This window comes from Solanum lycopersicum, chromosome 9 (assembly GCF_036512215.1).
Source record: "Solanum lycopersicum chromosome 9, SLM_r2.1".
NCBI classification, from domain to species: Eukaryota; Viridiplantae; Streptophyta; class Magnoliopsida; order Solanales; family Solanaceae; genus Solanum; species Solanum lycopersicum.
The window spans coordinates 605,644-626,488 of record NC_090808.1 but is presented as its reverse complement, the minus strand read 5'-3'; the positions used below and the strand labels follow the sequence as shown (position 1 = coordinate 626,488).

The 20,845-nt window shown below is 30.7% G+C and overlaps 2 protein-coding genes and 1 long non-coding RNA gene across 8 annotated transcripts; 2 read left to right on the top strand and 1 right to left on the bottom strand.

Annotated features, from left to right (window-relative positions):
• The first annotated feature begins 570 nt into the window (after positions 1–570).
• LOC101253714 (uncharacterized) lies at positions 571–6,315 on the top strand. 2 transcript variants are annotated; one of them, XM_010327786.4, is made up of 9 exons: positions 571–821; positions 3,102–3,155; positions 3,256–3,497; positions 3,997–4,203; positions 4,306–4,398; positions 4,483–4,587; positions 4,674–5,048; positions 5,190–5,279; positions 5,947–6,315. In XM_010327786.4, the coding sequence occupies exons 1-8, from the start codon at positions 728–730 to the stop codon at positions 5,277–5,279; spliced, it is 1,260 nt and encodes a 419-aa protein (XP_010326088.2). In that variant the 5' UTR covers positions 571–727; the 3' UTR covers positions 5,947–6,315. The 2 variants fall into 2 exon arrangements, with proteins under 2 accessions (XP_010326088.2, XP_010326089.2); XM_010327787.4 differs by having other exon boundaries at positions 602–821; positions 3,086–3,155.
• Positions 6,316–6,596: 281 nt separating this feature from the next.
• On the top strand, positions 6,597–11,134 carry LOC101254025 (uncharacterized CRM domain-containing protein At3g25440, chloroplastic). 5 transcript variants are annotated; one of them, XM_004246722.5, is made up of 6 exons: positions 6,608–6,736; positions 7,806–7,895; positions 8,006–8,168; positions 8,283–8,628; positions 9,582–9,974; positions 10,631–11,134. In XM_004246722.5, the coding sequence occupies exons 3-6, from the start codon at positions 8,083–8,085 to the stop codon at positions 10,904–10,906; spliced, it is 1,101 nt and encodes a 366-aa protein (XP_004246770.2). In that variant the 5' UTR covers positions 6,608–6,736; positions 7,806–7,895; positions 8,006–8,082; the 3' UTR covers positions 10,907–11,134. The 5 variants fall into 5 exon arrangements, with proteins under 5 accessions (XP_010326083.2, XP_004246770.2, XP_010326087.2 ...); XM_069289639.1 differs by having other exon boundaries at positions 6,668–6,736; positions 7,754–7,895; XM_026032708.2 differs by lacking the exon at positions 6,608–6,736 and adding an exon at positions 6,918–7,042.
• Positions 11,135–13,426: 2,292 nt separating this feature from the next.
• On the bottom strand, positions 13,427–16,853 carry LOC101252624 (uncharacterized). Its single transcript, XR_011211828.1, has 2 exons — positions 16,667–16,853; positions 13,427–13,807 (listed from the first exon to the last, which is right to left on the bottom strand). It is a non-coding gene; the product is annotated as an uncharacterized lncRNA (long non-coding RNA).
• Positions 16,854–20,845: the final 3,992 nt, after the last annotated feature.

The window sequence follows — 20,845 nt, the reverse complement described above, 5'->3', positions numbered from 1 at the left end:
TAGTAATACCATCCAAGCGGTTATCGATAACATTTTTGGTTTTTCAATCAATTATTTTTTCTTTAATCGTTCAAAACTTTCAAGTGTGTAACGTTGGAAGTTCCTAAAAAAATTAGCACGGTAAAAAATTTATATCATTAAATCAAATATGTGTATTAAAATGTAAAACTAGTACTCTCATTGTCTCTAGTCACTTGTCAATTTTTTTTTAGTCATCCCTAATTACTTGTTCATTTTGACAAATAAAAAAGTATAGTTTTCTTACGTATTATTTCAATTAATTATTTTGAAAGAAGTTAAAATTTTTGAAAATCTTTAAGTTTTTAAATCATTCACTTTATAATCAATAATAAGAGTAAAATGGTGAACTCATTACGTCAATTATTATTTTCTTAGTAGGTGCATCAATTCAAAAGTTAAAAAGTAAGTAGGGATAGAGGGAATGGTATTATACTTACTGTTCCTAATTACTTGTTAATTTTTTCTTTTTTACTTGTCCAATCAAAAAAGTATAATTTTTTTTAAAAAATCTATTATACATTTAATCATTGACTTTTTAATTCATTCAGTATTAACAACACATCAAATTAATTAAATTTATATTCGTAACCATGAACCCATTTTTTCGAAATCCTGAATAGGCTTTTACAAATGGCAACAACTCCTTTGCAACAACCATAATATTATTCATTACCTAATATTTACCAAATGACAACAACTTGATTGAATGAATTGTTGCTATCGAAATATTTGGATTTTCTCTTTTCGTTGTTCCACTGATCTCTACTCGACTGCTTCTGCCGTGTATTGCCCAAATTCCGGTGAGTTATCACTCATGGTTTAGTCTCCTTGCTATGATTTGGTTATTTTTAAAATTTGTGGATCCTTCAATGACTCTGTTAAGGTCCTTTTTGATTCAAGCTCGAAACTTTCGGGCAGGAAAAGGGTTAATTTTGTTTTAGTTTTTAAGGTATTTGAATCTGGGTTTGGTAGAATTAGTTTATTGAGAGAAATTTGTTGTCAGTCTTCATGAATTCATTAGTACATTTTGTATCAGAAAGCAATACTGTGAAAAAAGAACAATTTTTTGTGTATCCAACTTCATGAAATCACTGGTGAATGAAAATTTGGAGGGTGAACCTTGACCCTGGAGTGGGTTTTTGCTAATTGCCGGTATGTTTTTCTTTTTGATGTAAATTTGGGGTTGGGGATTATAACATGAGGAATAGAACCTCAACAATACGATGAAAGTTCAGGTGGCCAATCAACTGAGCTATTAAGTAGAAGTCACTGATGCTGATACTGCTTAAAATGTTTTTGTAATGTATTGGTTTCAATATATCTTTTTTTTTTCTTTTCGTTTTTGTAAATATTACTAGGATTTGAAAAGAAATAAGTCAATGGGGAACCATTGATTGACATAAAAGTTTTGATGAAATTGCCTTTGCTTTTGATTTCTTATTTTAAAACCTGATGGATTGAGAATTTTGATTGTCTTGATAGTTGTTTTTTAGGAGGTGATTGTTTTGAGAATCTTACAGCTTGTTTGGATAGTTTTTACCTATTCCACTGTGTTGTGTTGTTAGTTTTACTGAAAAGACGGTTCTGAAATGAGAAGGTTTTCATTCTTCTGTACAATCAGTCTTACCTGTTCAAGAGAAACATATGGCATGGATAAGAAATAAAACCAAAGAACCAGATTCAACAGTTCTAAGACTTGTTCTTATAGGTTAAATCTTTAAACGTAAAGGCCAGTGTTATTGAGAATCTTATGTGCCCTAAAGATACATATGGCTGTACGATTTATTCTCTACAATATCGATCGAGTAATAATTTCAACGAACTGAGTTTGAGAGTCAGTTATAGAACTAAAATGCCAACCTAAACACCTACAAGGAGGAAATCCTGTCGGCAAGAGCAGAGAATTGGGTATTGGAGCAGTTCAGTTATAATATGAAAGAAACTATAATCCAAGTGAAGCCCAAATTAAAGCTGTGCAAAGATACAAATTTTGTACTGTTTAATAATCCAAAATATTAATTGTTAGGAGAGTTAGCTACTGATTACAGGATAGATCAATGTAGTAGGCCTGCTTTCCATTTACTGGTACTAGTGACTGTTTGTAACAAAGAGGATTCTCGAATTGACATGGAATACGGTAATCAGATTCATTGATATAGGAGTTCATCATAGAAATATAAACAAAAGAAAGAAAGGAGGGAGGTCCAGAGTTGGTCTGAAAAGCAACTAAGAAAATGAAGAGAAAACTTCATACCATAACCCTAACAAAGTATATCTTCTTCTATATATAGGCATCCTCACAAAGTGCACCTACCCTCCCCAAACCTCACTTGTGGTATTACATTGCGTATATTGTTGTAGTAGTAATAGTTGAGCAGTAAATTCTATTATTCTAACGTAGATGTTACAAAAGGGATGAATATTGATTCGTATGTGTAGATGTAAATGACCTCATTAGTCTAATGATCCATCCATTCTAGGCGCTAGCAAGCAGTCAATGTATTATGTTAAACATGGTCAAAATGAGAAATGCCATGCAATGTTAAGGGTAAGACCACAAAATTTTGCATGATCTTCTCAAACAAAAAGATGAAAACCACAACAACTGATTGACTAAGTTGAAAGGGGAGAAGCAATCCCTTGAGTAGAGTCGATTATGTCATCATAATACAGTGAGAAGATATTTATGGAGTGAGTGTTGAAACACCTCTCAATAAGAAGTAGACTTAGAAGTTGTAATGAGTCTGATCTTGAAAATGTGGATGACTTCAGTGATTTCTGCAACAGATGAAAATACTGTCGAGTATGATGAAAACGAGGATGATGGTTGGTTGTGATTTTTCAACTAGTCTTAAGCCCAATTTTGCTTTTATTCTCTTTCTTCATTGGAGTTCCGTTTTCCGTCACATTGCTGAAATGATTAATTTCTGTTTTCTACGTTTCCATTTATATCGTTATTTTCTTGCTTTGTAACTTTATTTGTTTATCCCAATTTCTGAGCATCATTTTTATTTGTTAATTTCTATTATCTGCCTGTTATATAATTTTTTTTAATATGTTGCAGCTCATTATTATGACAGATGTGCATGCTAATAATGCTGGAACTGCCGATGTAATTGCAACCCCACCACCAGGTAAGTTGATTCATTCATTAAACCATTCCTGTCAAAGTTTCTAGCTTGTATATCTTGTGTTTGTATAGACAGACTTAAAAATTTCCATATATTGCTAAAGGGAAAAAAAGAAAGGGAAGGGGGAAGACAACTGGACTTTCAATCCAAAAGAAAATCAAGGAAAGTGTCAATGGAAAGTTGAAGGTAATTATCCCACCGGATCGAACAGTAGCAGTAGGTCCTGGAGCTAAAGATTTTGTTACTGAGCTCTCAGTGACAGTTCTCCATAATGCTAGGCATGATGTCAAGAATTGGAAGGGAGTTTCTGATCTTGCAAAAGATAGGATTGTTGCTCATATGCTGGTAACTCTCTTTCTTTCGATTAAGTTTTAAAAACTCTTTGTTCCTTGAATGCAAAAAAATATAAAATTCAATCAAAATACTTGGAAAACCAAAATAGAGAACGCCTCCCTTGAAACAAGAGAATGAAAATGAGACTAAAAAAACCATAGGCTACTCAGATCATCAAAGCAACATACATTTCAGAATCTTGAATTCCCGCTGCAGATTTCAACTTCTTGATTTGGATTTAGTTGGTTAATTTTCTTGTTTCTTTGCTTTTACTGTAGCACGCATGAAGTCGATTTTGTTCGAAACGTTTTTGTTTCAATACACAGTCAGTTCAGAATTATGGTTTTAGATAGGGAACTAAATAATACATCAGAACAAGGATTAAAGTATACAAAAATGTATACTGATAAACTAACTTTAGAGCATTAGACTCTCAAGCATCCCTCAGTTTATGACAGACAATCAAAGTTCTATTTTAATTAAGCTCACTTAAATTTTATTTTGAGTGCAGGATACCTTCCAGCTTCCAGACATACAACATAATCGGGATACTATCCTTCAAACAGCTAAAAATTTATATCGATATCGCCGTAGTAGGCTACATGATCATTTCAAGAAATTTGCTACAAAAGAGTTAAGGTTGCAAAACATGCCATCACAGGTTAATGAAGCTGAATGGAAATTCTTGGTGGAATATTTCAACTCTGACGATTTTAAGGTAATTAAATAGTACAATGGATTTAACTTTATGATATTGTTTTGTTTTCTTTTTCTACTTCGTATATTTAAAATTGATTTCATGGACTCAAAATCAATGCAGAAAATGAGTGAAAGAAATAAAAGTAATAAGGCAAAACAAGAAGTGAATCATATTTGCGGCAGAAAATCCTTCCAAGCAGTATCATTTGAAGCAGTGAGATATGTCTTTCTTTTATTTTATTTTGTGGATTTTGATTTTTCCTTTTATCAGTAACGTAATTTGATTTGTTTTTGGTAGAGAGACACAAACACCGGAAAAGAGCCAAACTCTCAGAAATTTTGGGAAATGACTCACGTGAACTCAAATGGGCATTGGGTTAATGATGCTTCTGCTGAAGTGAATGTACATAGAAAAATCTTATCTTTATTCTTAGATGAGTCTTGTCTAATTAAATCTTGAAAGTTAAAGCTGGTATACCTTGCTTGTAGGATAAGGTGAAAGAAGTTGTTGCTGAACAAATTCAAGAAATTGAAGAGGGTGCCGATGTGGACCTTATTGCTAATGCTGCATTTATGCATATTATGAGAGAAAAAGCAGGGTATGTTCGTGGTCAAGGATCGGGAGTTAAGCCTGCGAGTAGGAGATCCAGAGATGAAATTCAAGAGCAACTGGAAGCACAACAAAAGGAGATAGAAGAAGAACGACGTAAACGAGAAAGTTTAGAAAGCAAGCTAATGGAAGTAAAATATCAGCTTGAAGAGGAGCGGAGAAGTCGAGAAGTCATGGAAACTCGTATAGTGCGTGAGCAAAAATTGTTAAAAGAGGGCGTAATGGCATTAGTATCCCATATGCAAAGTTCCATGGTATTTATTTAGTATAAACTGCTAAACTAATAAATGCTACATTACTACTATAGTCACTCTCACTATCTCTGCTTCTTCCTCATTCTCATATCCTTCCTTTATACGACAAACTAAATTCTTTAGTTGTGCCATGTTTAACAGAATGGACTTCCTGCTGCAATTTTCAACATCATTAATAACTCAACTGGTTCAGACGAGGCAAGTCCTACAAGTCTTATGGATAAAAACTAGGTAAGTAAACTTTATCTAACTCATGTAAAATTATCTTCCTTGGTTGTATGCAAAAATGAGTCTTTAATTGCTTGATTAAGTCTTGGTACATTCTGTAGCAAAGTTTCAAGTCATTGTTATTTTGTAGTCGTATGTCTGGAAGTCATTCTTATCTTGATTTATGCATAAATGTTCGTCCAACAAGTTAAGCCTGCCCTCAAAGATACGGGACAATTTTGGCTGAAAACTCGTAGTTGGACAGCCCAAACATACCCTAAACTGTAAACTAGATACTATTATTTAGAGTACTTAATTAGATTTAAGACAAACGGAGAATTGATACATTCTCCACTGGGAGTTTTTTTTTTCTTTTCTTTCGAGTAAAGTTCTCTACTAGGAGTATCTCGTGTGGTATTTGGTACAGCTTTGTATGAGCAAATACTTAGTTTGTGAGGAAGTTTTTAATGTTTTTCACCTTCACCTTATCCATTTCAGTTTCGAAATACTTCTCTTGTTTTTTGCAATTTTATTGTTAGCTGAATGTTTCTACCCCAACCATTCTATAGAATGTGAACTTCTAGTGATGCCATTAGTTGCAAAAACCAGTAAGATTATGTGGTTCCACCCTCCTTTTGCTCTTTAAATATGTACTTTATAACTTATAATTTTATTTATCTTTTATTTGTAGGATGATCAAACATTGTTGCTGACAATATGGTTCATGTAATGCACAACCCATTGCAAGAAAATATTCTTCAGTTGATGCGCTGGGATGAAAGAAAGTTCTTTGGTGCTCCTCCGGGACGAACAGGCACATGAAGGAATTGGCTCTTACTATCGATCGGATGGAGAGATTCGCGGCGCTTTACCTTACGAATATCTAAAGGCGAAGATCTCTTTTCGACTAGCAAGTTTACGTACCTAGGTCCTAAGTTTCTCATTACTTGGTGAAGTCGAGACTACTCTTGAAATTAGAATGTTTATATCCTTTTGTTCTTTCTGTAAGTAAAAATAAAAGTATATATTTAGGAGTATTAGTTTTTGGAAGTTACTAAAATATCTGATAAATTTCATCGATACAACTAAATTTAATTAGGGTCCTATTGTCTCCCTAAATTATGACCGCAATTTCAGGGACATACCTAATTTCTTATGCCAATACAACTAAAACAAATAAATCTAAAACTATAGCATAAGTTTTAAATTCAAAACAAAAAATTTAACATATACTTTTATGACAAATTTCAAGTAACATACATAAATATTATTTAAAAAAAGAAAAATATAAATCTGTAATCGTACTCAATAAATAAATTCTATTTTAATTTTGAAAAATGTGAATACAAACAAAATTATGTTAATGAAACAAATAAACGAACATATTAAAAAAATAAATTAGAATAATATAAACCACACGCATAAACACAACTGCCACCACCATCGCGCCTGAGACTCCATCGATCACCACCATAACTCCGGTGAGTTTTCTCTTTCTCTCTCTTCCTTCTTCTTCTTCATATATCGTCTCTTTCCCTGCATCTAGATGCCCTCCATCCATGTTCCCTAGGTCCATGGTAATTCGAAAATAGGATGTGTGAATCGGTGAAAATGTTGAGCTCCTCTTTTGATTTGCTTCCTTATGTTAGGATTCTCAATGATTAACTGCTACCCAACTATGAATCCCGAAACTTGGAATGGTGCATGATCACTGAATATGTTGTGCACATGAAGTGCTCGACGAATTGTCACACTAAAATTCTCACAATGTGGATCCTATCTGTCAGGTTAATCAAGTTGCTGATTCATTTCCTTATTTATAAAGTAATCCAGTTTGGGTTTTTAAGTATACCCTGGGAACTATGAGTCATAATGTTTCTATTAGGAACTATAAAATTTGGACTAAAGTTATTTTAAGTTAAAAATTCTAGAGGAGAAAAACATAGAAAGAACAAAGGGGATTTCTTTTTTAACTCACTTGACAACTTTAATACGGTAGGCTTGGTTCCTACGGGTACTAACCGAACATGGAAATGTTAATATTTCTTCCTACGGGTACTAACCGAACATGGAAATGTTAATATTTCTGCAGAAGTACCTTACAAACATTCGGAGTAACCATTAACTTTCCTCCAATATTGTTATCCTATAAGAACTCAACTTCTAAACCGTCAGAAGAAGCTTGGAGTGCTCTTATGGACGAATGTACCTCATGATGGTTCTTTGAACTTTCATACTTGAACTTACCAAAATATAGTGTGAATGACCTTTTCCCCATAATTTGTGTTAAATATAACGAACATAGATTGTTAAGCATTTTACGGAGAGGAGAAGTGTTTAACTTTTGGCAAACTTATAGCACCAAAATTGTTCAGTGCATAGGTACTATTTTGCACCTACCCTCGAGCATAAGAATTTTTTTTTTATTTTCATTTTCTCAAGAACTGCAGATGCTAAATTTGGCCTGTTTGAACATCTTTTTAACAATCTTTCCTTAGGTTATACTTATTTCTCTTCAATGGATTAGTAGTTTTTTCTTCTATATGCTAGAAATGGATTAAGTTTGCTGAAACTGGTGCCGGATAAGATGGATACACATATTATTCATCACTCAACCCATTATTTATCCATAAAAATATAGTAAGTTGGATAATTCATCCATTTTTGTTTAACTTGTCCATATTCAATTCGACCCGCTCATTTGTCAGCTCCAGTCTACATGGTGAATTTCCCTTTTATTTTGTATCCAGTGATAAATAGCCTAATTTCGAGAGTCTTCACGGTGAAGTAGCTCGCCAGCCCCGTTGAAGGCAAACAACAACATTATATGGCTATTCCTCTATTTAGAAGTTTTCGAAGACTTCTGTTACTTTCACATCGCAGGCCTCTATCCTCTTCCTCTACCTCGTACACGTAAAGCTAATGTCTTTTTAAAAATTTCTTCACTTGTTTCTCTAGTTAATTTTGATTAAATGGAGTATGTCTGATTTAGTTTTGATTATCTCCCTCTATTGTCTCTATATTCAGGCCAATTCTTGGAAACCGAGAAAGCTTTTTGCACTTGTCAAGGTTTGTGCCTCAAAATAGCTTAACCCGACAAGGCTCATGTTGGGACTTGAGGAACTTTAGTCATGGAAGTGTGAATTTTGTTATAACAAAAGATGGGAAACCCAAGTTTGAGACACATGAAGTGGAAGCACCAAAGAAAGAAAAATGGAAGACAAAGAAGAGGCTGAAGCTGCAAAGGAAGAGAGAGAAGAAGAAGAGAAATGCTGCAAATAAGAGGGATCCAAGAAGGCTTGGTCTAAAGGGGAAGAAGAAGAAGCAGAAGTTTGACACTGCTGAAGAAAGAATTAAGCAGAAGATAGAAAATGTGAGCTAATGATTTTCCTTTTTTACTTAAAAGCCAATGATTGATTTTGCCATTAGTTCTCCTGCTGAGGATTTATATCACCCACCCCAACTTGTTTGGAATTGAGATGTAATTCTTGTCTGTTTAGCTATTACCACTACTACTATGGCTCAATGCCGAACTATTTGGTCTCGACTGTATGTCTTCTCGAATCCATCCCATTCCATTTGGACCAGTATGATAGTTAATCTTTATATTAGCTTAATAATCTGTAATAGCATAAAGAATGAACTGAATTGTAGAACTTGGGCAGGGTAATGATTTATAAGAATTTTGGAAATGAGCTTCAACCTATTTTCTTCAATTTGGTTGACAAAAAAATAAATTAGAAGGGGAAGTTGGAAGGAAGATATAGAGGAAAATGACAAGTAGATCTATACATGTGTTCTTTGTTGGTATTGTTAAACTTCTTGAGTAATCTTTTATATTACTTCTTCTCATTTGATACTCATATTAGAGCGAGGTTGTAGAAGCATTATTGAACCTGGATTTGTCTCTTTCCCTTATCTTCTTGGCTATGTTTTTTAATAGTAATTGCAAAGATCTATTTTCTCTATGATTTCAGCGTGGAAATACTTAGTGAGTACAGTTATTTTCTTGAAACTGGAGAAAGAAAAGAATCTCTTTACTTTTCAGTTACTTTTAACTTTTGTGTCATCTACTGAAAACCAAGTTACAGCAAGTGTGCCTGTTTCGTGGTTGCTACCTCACTGAAGCATGGAAGACATTTCGTAGTTAAGTTTTATATCTATCTTACCTTTTTCCTGGTTTAGTATGTGAAGAATTGTGTGGTCACCTTATGTTTGTGTTTATTGAAGCTAAGATTTGTTTTATTCCCATTTCCATATGACTTATATACGAAATAATGGAGTTTTTTATTTTAACAAAAGCTGACATGTTTTGGCTTGGGTCAGGCAAAAGTCAAAGAAGCGCTGTTGATTGAGAGACTAAAGCGATATGAGGTTACCAAAGTTCAAGGTCCTGAGGTTAAGCCACACTTCCTCACTGGCGAAGAACGATTCTATATAAAAAAGATGGGGCAAAAAAGGTCTAATTATGTGCCAATTGGCAGAAGGGGAGTCTTTGGTGGTGTTATTCTTAATATGCATTTACATTGGAAAAAACATGAAACAGTCAAAGTCATATGCAAACCTGGTCAAGTCCAAGAATATGCCGATGAAATTGCAAGACTGAGTGGCGGCATCCCAATTCAGATAATTGCAGATGATACAATAGTTTTTTACAGAGGAAGGGATTATGTGCAACCCGAAATTATGTCTCCTATTGATACACTGTCAAAGAAGAAGGTAAGTTTGTTAGAGCTAAATTTCTTTAATTACCAAGTAATTGCTTCTCATCATGCATTTATGCGCAAGTTCGCTCTTTCAAGTCTTACTGTGCATAGTCCTTCTACCATCAACCTCTAGTCATTCCCACCAGCTTTCACTGTAATTCTCTTTCGATTGATGCGTGAATCCTTCATTTTCTCGATCTTCTTATGCGAAACAGGTATGCAATAGGTGTGGGTACTTTTGTGGATGATTTAAAATATTTCTATAAATCATCAAAGATTTCACGTACCCGTAACATATGTATATCCTATACATACCTGTAGCTGAATCCATGTTAAACAGCTTATTGTTGACCTGGCTTATAGATGCAGCTGGGTTAATATATCAGGGTAGATCATCTGAAATCCACCTCAACAGCCAAACTCCAACCCTTTTGTGACTTGTATTATTCACTGTACATCACAAAAGAACCACACCCTTCATTGCACCACAGATACCCCTTACTGTTTGTAATTTCATCCTCACATGTTTACTGCTCCTTTGGAATCAGTTCACTATATTTATGGCATAAAGATTTTACTTTTAATATTTTGACTCTGTCTCATTTACCTGTATCTTTGTTTTATCAAATTTGTTTCAATCATGATAAGAATTACTGGTCAATTCTCCAGGCATTGGAAAAATCCAAATATGAGCAGTCGCTAGAGTCTGTGAGACGTTTCGTTGCGATTGCTGAAAAGGAACTTGAACTCTACTACCGACATGTCGCTCTATATGGTGACCCAAGTAACCGAAGTGCTTACTCCATCCTTGATGATTCAAGAAGCACAAGAGGAAAACGAAATGCTGAGATAGGTGAGGAGAACTATTCAGCAAGCAAATCTAATATGTTGGATCTTGAATTGGAAATTGACGATAGTTGTTCTGATGACAACCAGTCTTTATAATTTGAATTTGAAAATACCTGAATGGGAGTTTTCAATTCCACCTTAGTTTGAATTAACTACACCTATGTTTTTATCTGCGTAATATATGAAGTTGTTAATTAGCAAGTAGGGGTGTATATGACCGGGTTGATTCAGGTTTTTCAAATATCAAACCAAACCATTTATGTCGAATTTTTGAATTTATAAACCAAATCAAACTCATGTTTTTCAACTTTGAGTTTTTTCGAATTTTAGGTTTTTTCGATTAAGTGTTCATACAAACATATAATTTACTTGTATTTCAAATATTTCTTTAGTCCTACTAAAATGCAACTATTTAAGTTTTCTCAAGAAAATAACAAAAAATATGATATGATTAATGATATTAATCGAAATTAAAAAAATATAATAAAATCGCATAAAATAAATGCTGCAAATTAATAAGTCATAATGAAATTGATCAATCATAATTTAAAGTACTAAATCATGGTAAAATAAGTTTAGTGCGTATTAGTTACATGACTAAATATTAAAAGAAATTAAAATTAGATTATTTATTTTAATTGTCGAAGTATATATAAAACTAAAAAACAAATATTAAAACATATTCATTACTTTTAGCGACGATATTTATTACTTTCAACGGTGGTTTTAGACGCCACAAAAAGTAACATTTAGCGACGACATTCATAACTTTTAGCGACGGTAAAAATGAAAGATGTCTAACGGCATTCTTAGCTTTTTCTAGCGACATTCATAACTTTTAGCGACGGTAAAAATGAAAGATGCCTAACGGCATTCTTAGCTTTTACTAGCGGTTTTAGTTGCTGCAAAAACTGACTTTTAGCGTCGAGTTTCATAGCTTTTAGTCGTTGTGAATAAGTATAATAGTGGCCACTAAAAGAATGTTTTAGTAGCAACATTAAACGTTGCTACTACCTACATTAATAGCCACTAAATGTAAGTTTTAGAGGCAACATCAGCAGCTAAGAATAAGTATAATACTTGCCGCTAAAAGATTGTTATAGTCGCTGCAAATGCCTAAACTTAATTGCCACGAATAGTATGTTATAGTCACCATAAGGCTTTAAAGGTCACCACTAAATTAGGTTTCAGTGGCAACTCTAGTCGCTGCTAATGCTCATAAAAGTCACTACTAAAAGGAACTTTTAGTGACGACATTCATCACTTTTAGCAGCAGTTCAGACGCCACAAAAAGTCACTTTTAGCGACGACCTTCATAACTTTTAGCGACGACCTTCATGACTTTTAGCGACGATCTTCATAACTTTTAGCGACGACCTTCATGACTTTTAGCGACGACCTTCAATGACTTTTCGCGACGACCTTCATAACTTTTAGCGACGACCTTCATGACTTTTAGTGACGGCCTTCATAACTTTTAGCGACGACCTTCATGACTTTTAGCGACGATCTTCATAACTTTCAGCGACGACCTTCATAACTTTTTGCGACGACTTTCATGACTTTTAGCGACGATCTTCCTGACTTTTAGCAACGACCCTTCATAACCTTTAGCAACGACTTTGAAGCCCTTTAGCGGCAATTTTTGTCACCACTAAAAGTCACTTTTATCAATATTAATACTTTCTTTTAGCAGCGGTGATTGTTGCCATTAAAGTGACCTTTAGCGACGATATTCATAAATTTTAGCGGCGACATTTATAACCTTAATTAAAATTTATATCATTTTTCCTGTAATCAACTGACATTTTAATCAATATATTCTTTATTTACATCATAGACAAATCATATACAAAAGGGAAAATTGATTAGAAAGATAAACGGGAACATAGTATGGATTTGAAATTCAAATATGCATTAAATTGAATAAATTTACAAGGAAGTATCTCCCAAGAAGGGCAAGTAACCTATAAAACTACATCTCCATTCTCCTACATAGCAATTAGGAAGGAGAAAAACAAATAGAGTGGTCAAGCCATTGGAATATATATATAATAGAAAGCCCACAAGGCTTTGGTCCAACGGTAAGAGCGTAGCGCGTGATGTGTGGGTGCAGCCACCAACAAAATCCAGGTATATATGTAAAGAGCAAGACTATTGCCAACCCTTTATTCCTCCCTATAAATTTGTAAACACTAAACCTATATGATGTGAATCATTGTGGGCCATAAACTTGAGTTAGGACCAAACTCATGTACAAATGGTACTTTGCATGTCTCAATATATCCACACTTACAGTGCTTTGTGAACATTGTATAGCTCATAAAAATGACTCTAACTTACCTTAGAATTAAGTGATGACTTGATCATTTCTTATGCTGCTTTGTATTTGGCCGTCTCCTCCTTATTCAGTTGCTTACTCTTGAAGTTGTGTACCTATATATGATAAAGATAGTCTATTAGGAGTTTGGACACATATATAGCAATATTAAAAGTTGGCACAAGCATTAAAATCATGCATACACAAGCTTTTTTCCACCTTGTTTATGTCATCAACAACTACCTTTACAACATTTCCCTAAATATAATGTATGTTGGAGGATATATTTTTTAAGATTTTTCTATTTAATCTATAAATGAACATAATCAAGAATACAAATAAATATTATTGTTGGCTCAAAATAGCAAGCAATAGTTGTTCTTTGAGTTGCTCTTTAACACTATTGTTAAGCGGCAATTGTCACTCACCTTTAGCGTCATTGGTTCTAATGGCACTTAATAATACCGGTAAAGACTTTAGCACTCTTTATTAGTGTCAATATTTAATGACGCTAAGAGTTGTTTCTGTTGTAGTGTAAGCAACTTTGCTAAACTATTCATTTCATAATTTTCTATCTCTTCTTTAGATATATTGTGGATCGACTATACTATTGTCCCTGGATCTCTTGGCTGAAATTGATACTTTTATCTTTCCTCACCATATTTTCCAGACAATGGCTGCAAAGAAAATCATCCTGTCAAGGTGGATAGTATGAGTTCAAATCATAGCTAATTGATCTCTTCTCAATTAATAGATGAGTGATAAACAAATAATATAGTATGTATTTAACAAAATATCGGATATGAGTAAAGATTTACCAAGACAAAAAAGAAAAGGGTTTTGAAATATATTTTAACTTTGATTGTAATTGCTGTTATGATATCAAACTTTGGAAATGATTTTTTGCCCTTTAATAATGTAGTTTAAGGTATATATGTTTCCACGTGGACATAAAAAAATATTGCATAATTGTAAATTGTAATGTGTCTTCGTGAGCACATATATATCGTTAAAATACACTATTAGATAGTTCAGGGTAAAAAATTGACTATTAAATAGTTTGGAGGTAAAAAGGTCATCCATAAAGTTTGACATCGCAACAACAATTTCGGCTAAAGTTAAAGTATTTTTCAGATCCTTTTCCCGAGAAAAATCATATTCACTATACTAATATTTGATGTAGACATAAGTATTATATCACAAAATGATCTTTAAAAGCAATTAATTAACAATAAGTAGTTTTCTTTGTAAGTGTTTCTAAAACTTATAACGACATTGGATCATAAAAAATAAATAGTTAATATGTATATTTATTATAGCTAAAAATTATTTTTGTTGAATCTAAATAATTTTTCACAAACAAAAAGGACAAAGTATCACATCTTTCTCTATTTTTCCTCATTTATTTGGTATTTTGTTATGAGTTCTTTTGGGGTTTTGTGGGGAGAAATTTCCTGGAAATTACATTACAACAGATTTGTAGTCCCTACACATTACTTGACATAGACATTCTGCATGCACTTGTTTGCATTTGAACTTTATAACCGCTAAATTTTCATACTTATCTTAGCATTTAGAAAACAAAGCAGAATATATATATATATATATATATATATATATATATATTATGCTATATTATATCGTATTATTTTAATGATCATATGACATAATTGGATAGATTGTATTAGTTTATGTCGTCACATAAGTGATAAACTTACAAGAAAAATAGGGCATACCATAAAAATGTAGGGTAAAGTATAAAATAGAATTATTAAATAATGAATAAAGATAATGACAAAAAAATATTAAAGTAACAATGCGATTACATTAAATTGTTATATATAATGGTACTTTTTGTCGTTACCTAATGTTAGACTTGAACAATATGACATAATAAAATTTGAGTATAAAAGAATAAGATGATGTTAGTAATGCGTTATAGCTCTTAAACTAGTCACTAAATTTTACTTAGATGCTCAAATTATAGTTTGTTCTAATTAAACCTATGGAGGTTAATGTGCATAATTAGGTGATACATATATTCTTTAATTTAAAAAACTATATTAAAGAATATTTTAATACATGTTATAGACAAATAACACTTAAAAAATAATATTACTAATTACTTTTTTAAATTTTATATCAAGTTAAAATTAGATAAGTAAATTAAAATAAAAGAAGTATATTGCTATGGGGTGGGGGTGGGGGGATTGTATCTTCATCCATTGTCTTATATTCTTCAAAAATTAAAACTTATCCTCCAAATATTGTAGGCCTTCAAATATAAAACTAGAAATAATATATAATCATAGCATCTTAATGAATGTCTCCAACACTCCAGCTTATCTTTATTTGTTATATTATATGTATATATATAAAACTTGTCTATTAATTTGGCTGTGAAATGAACACACACTATTTGTGTGTAAAATGATTGATTAACTTGTCTTTACCCCTCCAAGACAATAAAGGAAATTTCCTAAGAACCAAAGCTTGGGCATGGAGATCATGGTGGAATAATGATTTTAGTTATATACTTTAAAGTGTCTTTTGGTATATGGGCGGAGCCATTTTAAGCGAAGGATAGTCTAATCGTCAAAAATTATTTGGTGTATACGAGTATTTATGACAATTGAAAAGAATATTTACATATTTTTCGCCAATTTCTGACTCCAACTACTGATGTGATAGAGTGTATAAAAATAGTGTTCATTAATTAAGTAATGTTGACATTAGAATGTTTGTTATACTAGTTATGATGAGACTATATTCAGTGTTTAAATTGGTTTATTAAAAATTACATATGTTGCATAATTCCAAGTATTAGTAGTAAACAAGCTAATGCATGAATTATTTTTTCAAACAACATATCTTTCATAAATACGATGGAAAATATGTGAATTTTTTTCAAAAAAACCATTGCATCTTTAACCATGTTAATACAAGCATTGAACACGACAATATCATGATTTTCTAGTCATGTATTAATAAAACGCAACACAAATATCATGATTTTCTAGTAATGTATTAATAAAACGTAACACAAATATCGCGAAAGTAAATCAAGTTACAGATATTCTAGCTAAGGATGGGCACTAAGTTAAAAATAGCTAACTCTAGGTTTTGACATGGGCAGTTCCCCCTTTGTTTACAGTAAAGTTTTTGAAAGCAAACTTTTAATTCTTTTTGTATTAATATTTTGATTCGATCCACCTATTATATTGAACCTTTGATAGTAAAATGTTAATTGTATAGGACATTATATTGTAACGCAAAAGACACTACACCGTTATAATATAATACATATACAATTTGTTAACGAAAGGTAAAAAGCTACGTGTTACTTGAATATTCCAAAAAATTATATCGTATTCGTGTTAAATTCTCAAATATTGCATAACTAATAATTATTTTTTTGAAAAATCTGAGAAAAAATATCATCTACATTAAAAAATCTAGAGTTTTATGAAATTGGAAGTTTAGAATATTTATGGAATGAAGTTGACAATTAGAGAGACCTACCAAAGGGTATATACCTGGAAAATAAAATATTGAAAACATCTGATGCTCCATGTAATTTGATTCTGAATTTCTGATATGTAATGTAATTATTTAGCAAAAGCTGTCAAGTTCTGTCTGTGTTTTGTGCATATATATACATATATATGCATGAAAATAGTTGGACAATAACAATTTTAGGATGCGTTAAAAAAGGAAAATGCTCAAACACCTTATCGAATTTTGAAAAAATGATTATTTATGTCATTCATTTAAAATTTGATTCATTTATGTCATTTTTATTTGGAAAAAGATTGATTCATGTCATTATTTGTTAACTGAAATAATATACATGAGTCAAACTTTACACGAATGACATATATGCATGAGCTTTTTTTCTCACAGTTAACAAATATTTTAATTAATAATGTGGCTGAATTATATTGACCATGTGTAAAAAATAATTTTACAAAATCGAAAAAAATTTCAGATAACAAATAATGACATGAATGTGTCTTTTTTAAGAAAAGAGTCATATATGTCATGTCATAGCCATAAAAGTAGGTCGATTTAATTTTGGTTTGTGAAACTTTAATATGAGCTCACGTGAAAAAATAATTTCACAAAATCATTAAAGTTAATCGTTACAAAATAGAACGAATGGATCATTTTTATAACGACAATGACATGGTTGAGTCTAACTATTCACGAATGATATAAATGAACCTTTTATCAAAGTTTGATGATGTATATTTGATTTTTTTACCAGTTTAATATTAGTGACTTAAATCTATAACAAAAGATCGTGTAAAAAAATTGATTTTACAAAATCATTGAATTTGACCGTTAAAAGATAATAAAATAAATGAACATTTTCTGTAACAACGACACTGTTAAGACCAACTATTATTAAATGATGTAAATAAGTTATTTTTCAAAATTTATTGACTCTTTAAAAAGATATATTATAATAAAATCGCCCTAAAAACATTTGCAAAGAAACTATCTATTAGACACCATGAAAAATAAAATATATTTCGAAACACTTATTTCTCTATCACAAATTTGCCTATCATGGTGTTAACGATAGGTGCAAGTGTCTGAAAGCTCTTCTTAGAAACATCTCCACCACCTAAAAAATTATGGATTAAGTCGTATTTTAATAATTTTAATTAAATTTTTTTTATATTAAAAAATTATTAATTTAAAAATTAAATAATAAAAATCTTAAATCTATATACTTCAAATTCTAGCTTATTTTCAACTGAAATAACATTGTTTTAGCCACTAATATTATTTTATGAAGCTGGAGTCACAAGGATATCAGATTATTCAATTTTTATTTTTTATTTGTGACGTTCAAAGATCTCTATCATTTTTTGTAAAACAAAACACAATGCAAGGTAATTAAAACTTTTACATGATGTAATACAAACAATTCAATCACAAAATTTAAAAAAAAAAAAACATGATGGGCATAGAAAAATTAATTACTAGAAAATAATCAGATCAGCATATGAAAGAACTAAGACATGGAGGACATTATTATAATCAAATAAAAGTGGTCCATATAGGCAATGATTGAGTTTTTAGTCGAAGAAAATATTCCATAAATTTACGTATATTCATAGAGAGATTAAGATGTGATCTCTCGCATCGACAAATATGTTATAAACGATTTCGAATTATAAGGAAAAAAAATTAAGAGAGAAGAATTAAAGAAACAAATAGATTTACCCTCATATTATTTTATAAATAAAATTATAATATTTAAAATTTTATCCTGCTATATTTATATATATAATAATAAACCAATTAGGAAACAATCAAATCAATACATGAATATAAAAGTACTACATCGCTAATGATTAAGCCTTAAGTGAAAATGGTTACGGAATTGCTCAACAAATAACAATAATTAGTCATTAAATTTGTGATGAGACGAATGAAATATTTTATCCTTAATTAAAGTTATAAATTCACATCTTATAAAAAATAATCTTGTTAAAGTTTTTCTTTTAAATTAACTTTATATTATGTAAGATGAATATAAATTAATTAAAATTATAATATAAATATCAAACTAATAAATTAAAAAAATAATCCTCTAATAATTAGAGAAGAAATTTCAAGGAAGTTTCGCTGTAAAGTACAAAAGCCGTACTACATCTTTGTTACGGCTCTGTTCCACAAAATACTAATAAAAAAATTATTGATAAATAGTGTCAATTTTTTTAAATTTATTGATTCGACTAATTTAATATTGCATCAGATAAGAGGATAATATATGTATCTACCGTCAAAATCTTTAATTAAAGGTTAAAACCCTAACATGATTGGAATTTGGAGCTATATAGTGCCAAAAGGATATAATTATATTCCTATTAGCAAAAAAAATTATACCGTAAAATTAATATAACAAAAGCACTTTGTTTTAGTCATATACATAAATTGTGGAATTTGACATAAGAAGATTAATCTAACGTGGTGTGAATATAGAATCAAAATTAAGATAGATTATAGGTTCATATTGTTAGGTTGTGGAGTCTGATTAATATATATACTTTGTAATAAAAAATACTTTAATTTATTAATATAAATATACCCCACCGTCGTGGAAGTTTACTCACGGAGTGTTACCACGAAATATTGAGTTTTCTTTTTCTTTCTCTAGATCTCTCATCTGTTTCTCTTGAAAGTTTTTGTGTTCTTCATTCATCAAGTGTGTATGCGTGAATTCGATCCTATCACATATAAATGTCATGAATTATGATATTTTATTATCATTTTTATTTCTTAGAAAAATTTTCGACTCCATCACTGTGTTGTTATGATTCATTACATCACGTTTAGACAAAAATAATGAGACGCCATAAAAAAACAACATATTTTCTCTGCAATTTAAGGTACATATGACCTCATACTTATGTTGTGTTCTCAGAATAATGAGCTTTGCTATTCTCTGTTTTTGGTGAAATAGAGAAAATTGTAAATACAATTTATTATTTAATTTGATCACTTAAAATATTTTATTTTTTGTCCACGTAAATAGATTTAGCGTATATAAATATTCTCTAGAATTTGTATTCTCCATCTTTTTCTCACATGTTTCTCGTCTTCTTTCTATGTGTGGTAGAAATTGAAGATTCTTAACTTATTTTTTTTGTGGTTCATTTAATTGTTAAAATTTGAAAACTGCATTATTTTTGTCCAATAACAAGTTTAGCATATTATTTCTCTATATAGGAGAAATTATAAACAAATATATACTAGATAGTTTGTCGTGATAGCTATATTTTTAGTTAATACCTGCTCGTAACTAACATTCAGTGATAATTAAGTGGGCCGAGTTTTGAGTTTGTATAATTCATATGTTTGTATAATTTAGAATTTTTATAATATAATTTGTATAACTTTGTATAATGCAATTTTCTTAAATATAATTTTTAATACGGTTTAAAATTCAGATGGTTTGTATTTGTATAAATTTACTACTTCGAGTTTATACAAAAGTAACTCAATTATACAAATATACTCGCAAATTATACAATCGAGACACCTTAAGTTATAGCTATAACCCATAAATATAAAAACTATAGCATGAAGCATAATTAAATTTATTATATTAGCTATTCGTAAAAAAATTTCTTATATATTTGCTAGAATTTTTATTCTCTCTTTTTTTCTTACGTTTTTCTCTTTTCTTTTTAATATGTAGGGTAGAAATTGAAGATCCCTTACTTATATATGATTTTTGGTTGATATAGTTGTTAGAATTTTGAAAACTACATTATTGGTAGAGCTTGATTATTTTATGAAAGAAGCCAATTGTTGTTTGGGGGGAGGGGGGATAATTCGGTAGATATTGAATATGAAATATCATATTAAAGTTAAAATATTTAATATTGTGGTTTGAATATTATGGTAGTTGGTATAGTTTTTGGTATGCATTTTCAAAAAGTTTGATATTTGATATATATAAAAAATATTGAAATATTGAATACCATATCAAGATTAATATAGTTATAGATAAAATTCATATATATGTAACTATATAACAGTAGCAAGTGTATAAAATAGTAACACCAACTATTTAGATGTTGAAATTTTGATTAATGTTCTTTTAGGTCGATTGATTAACAAAGAGTATTGTTTATCATTTATTTTGAATATTTTTACATGTATAAGCTATTAGTATGATATAATTGAGATATTTC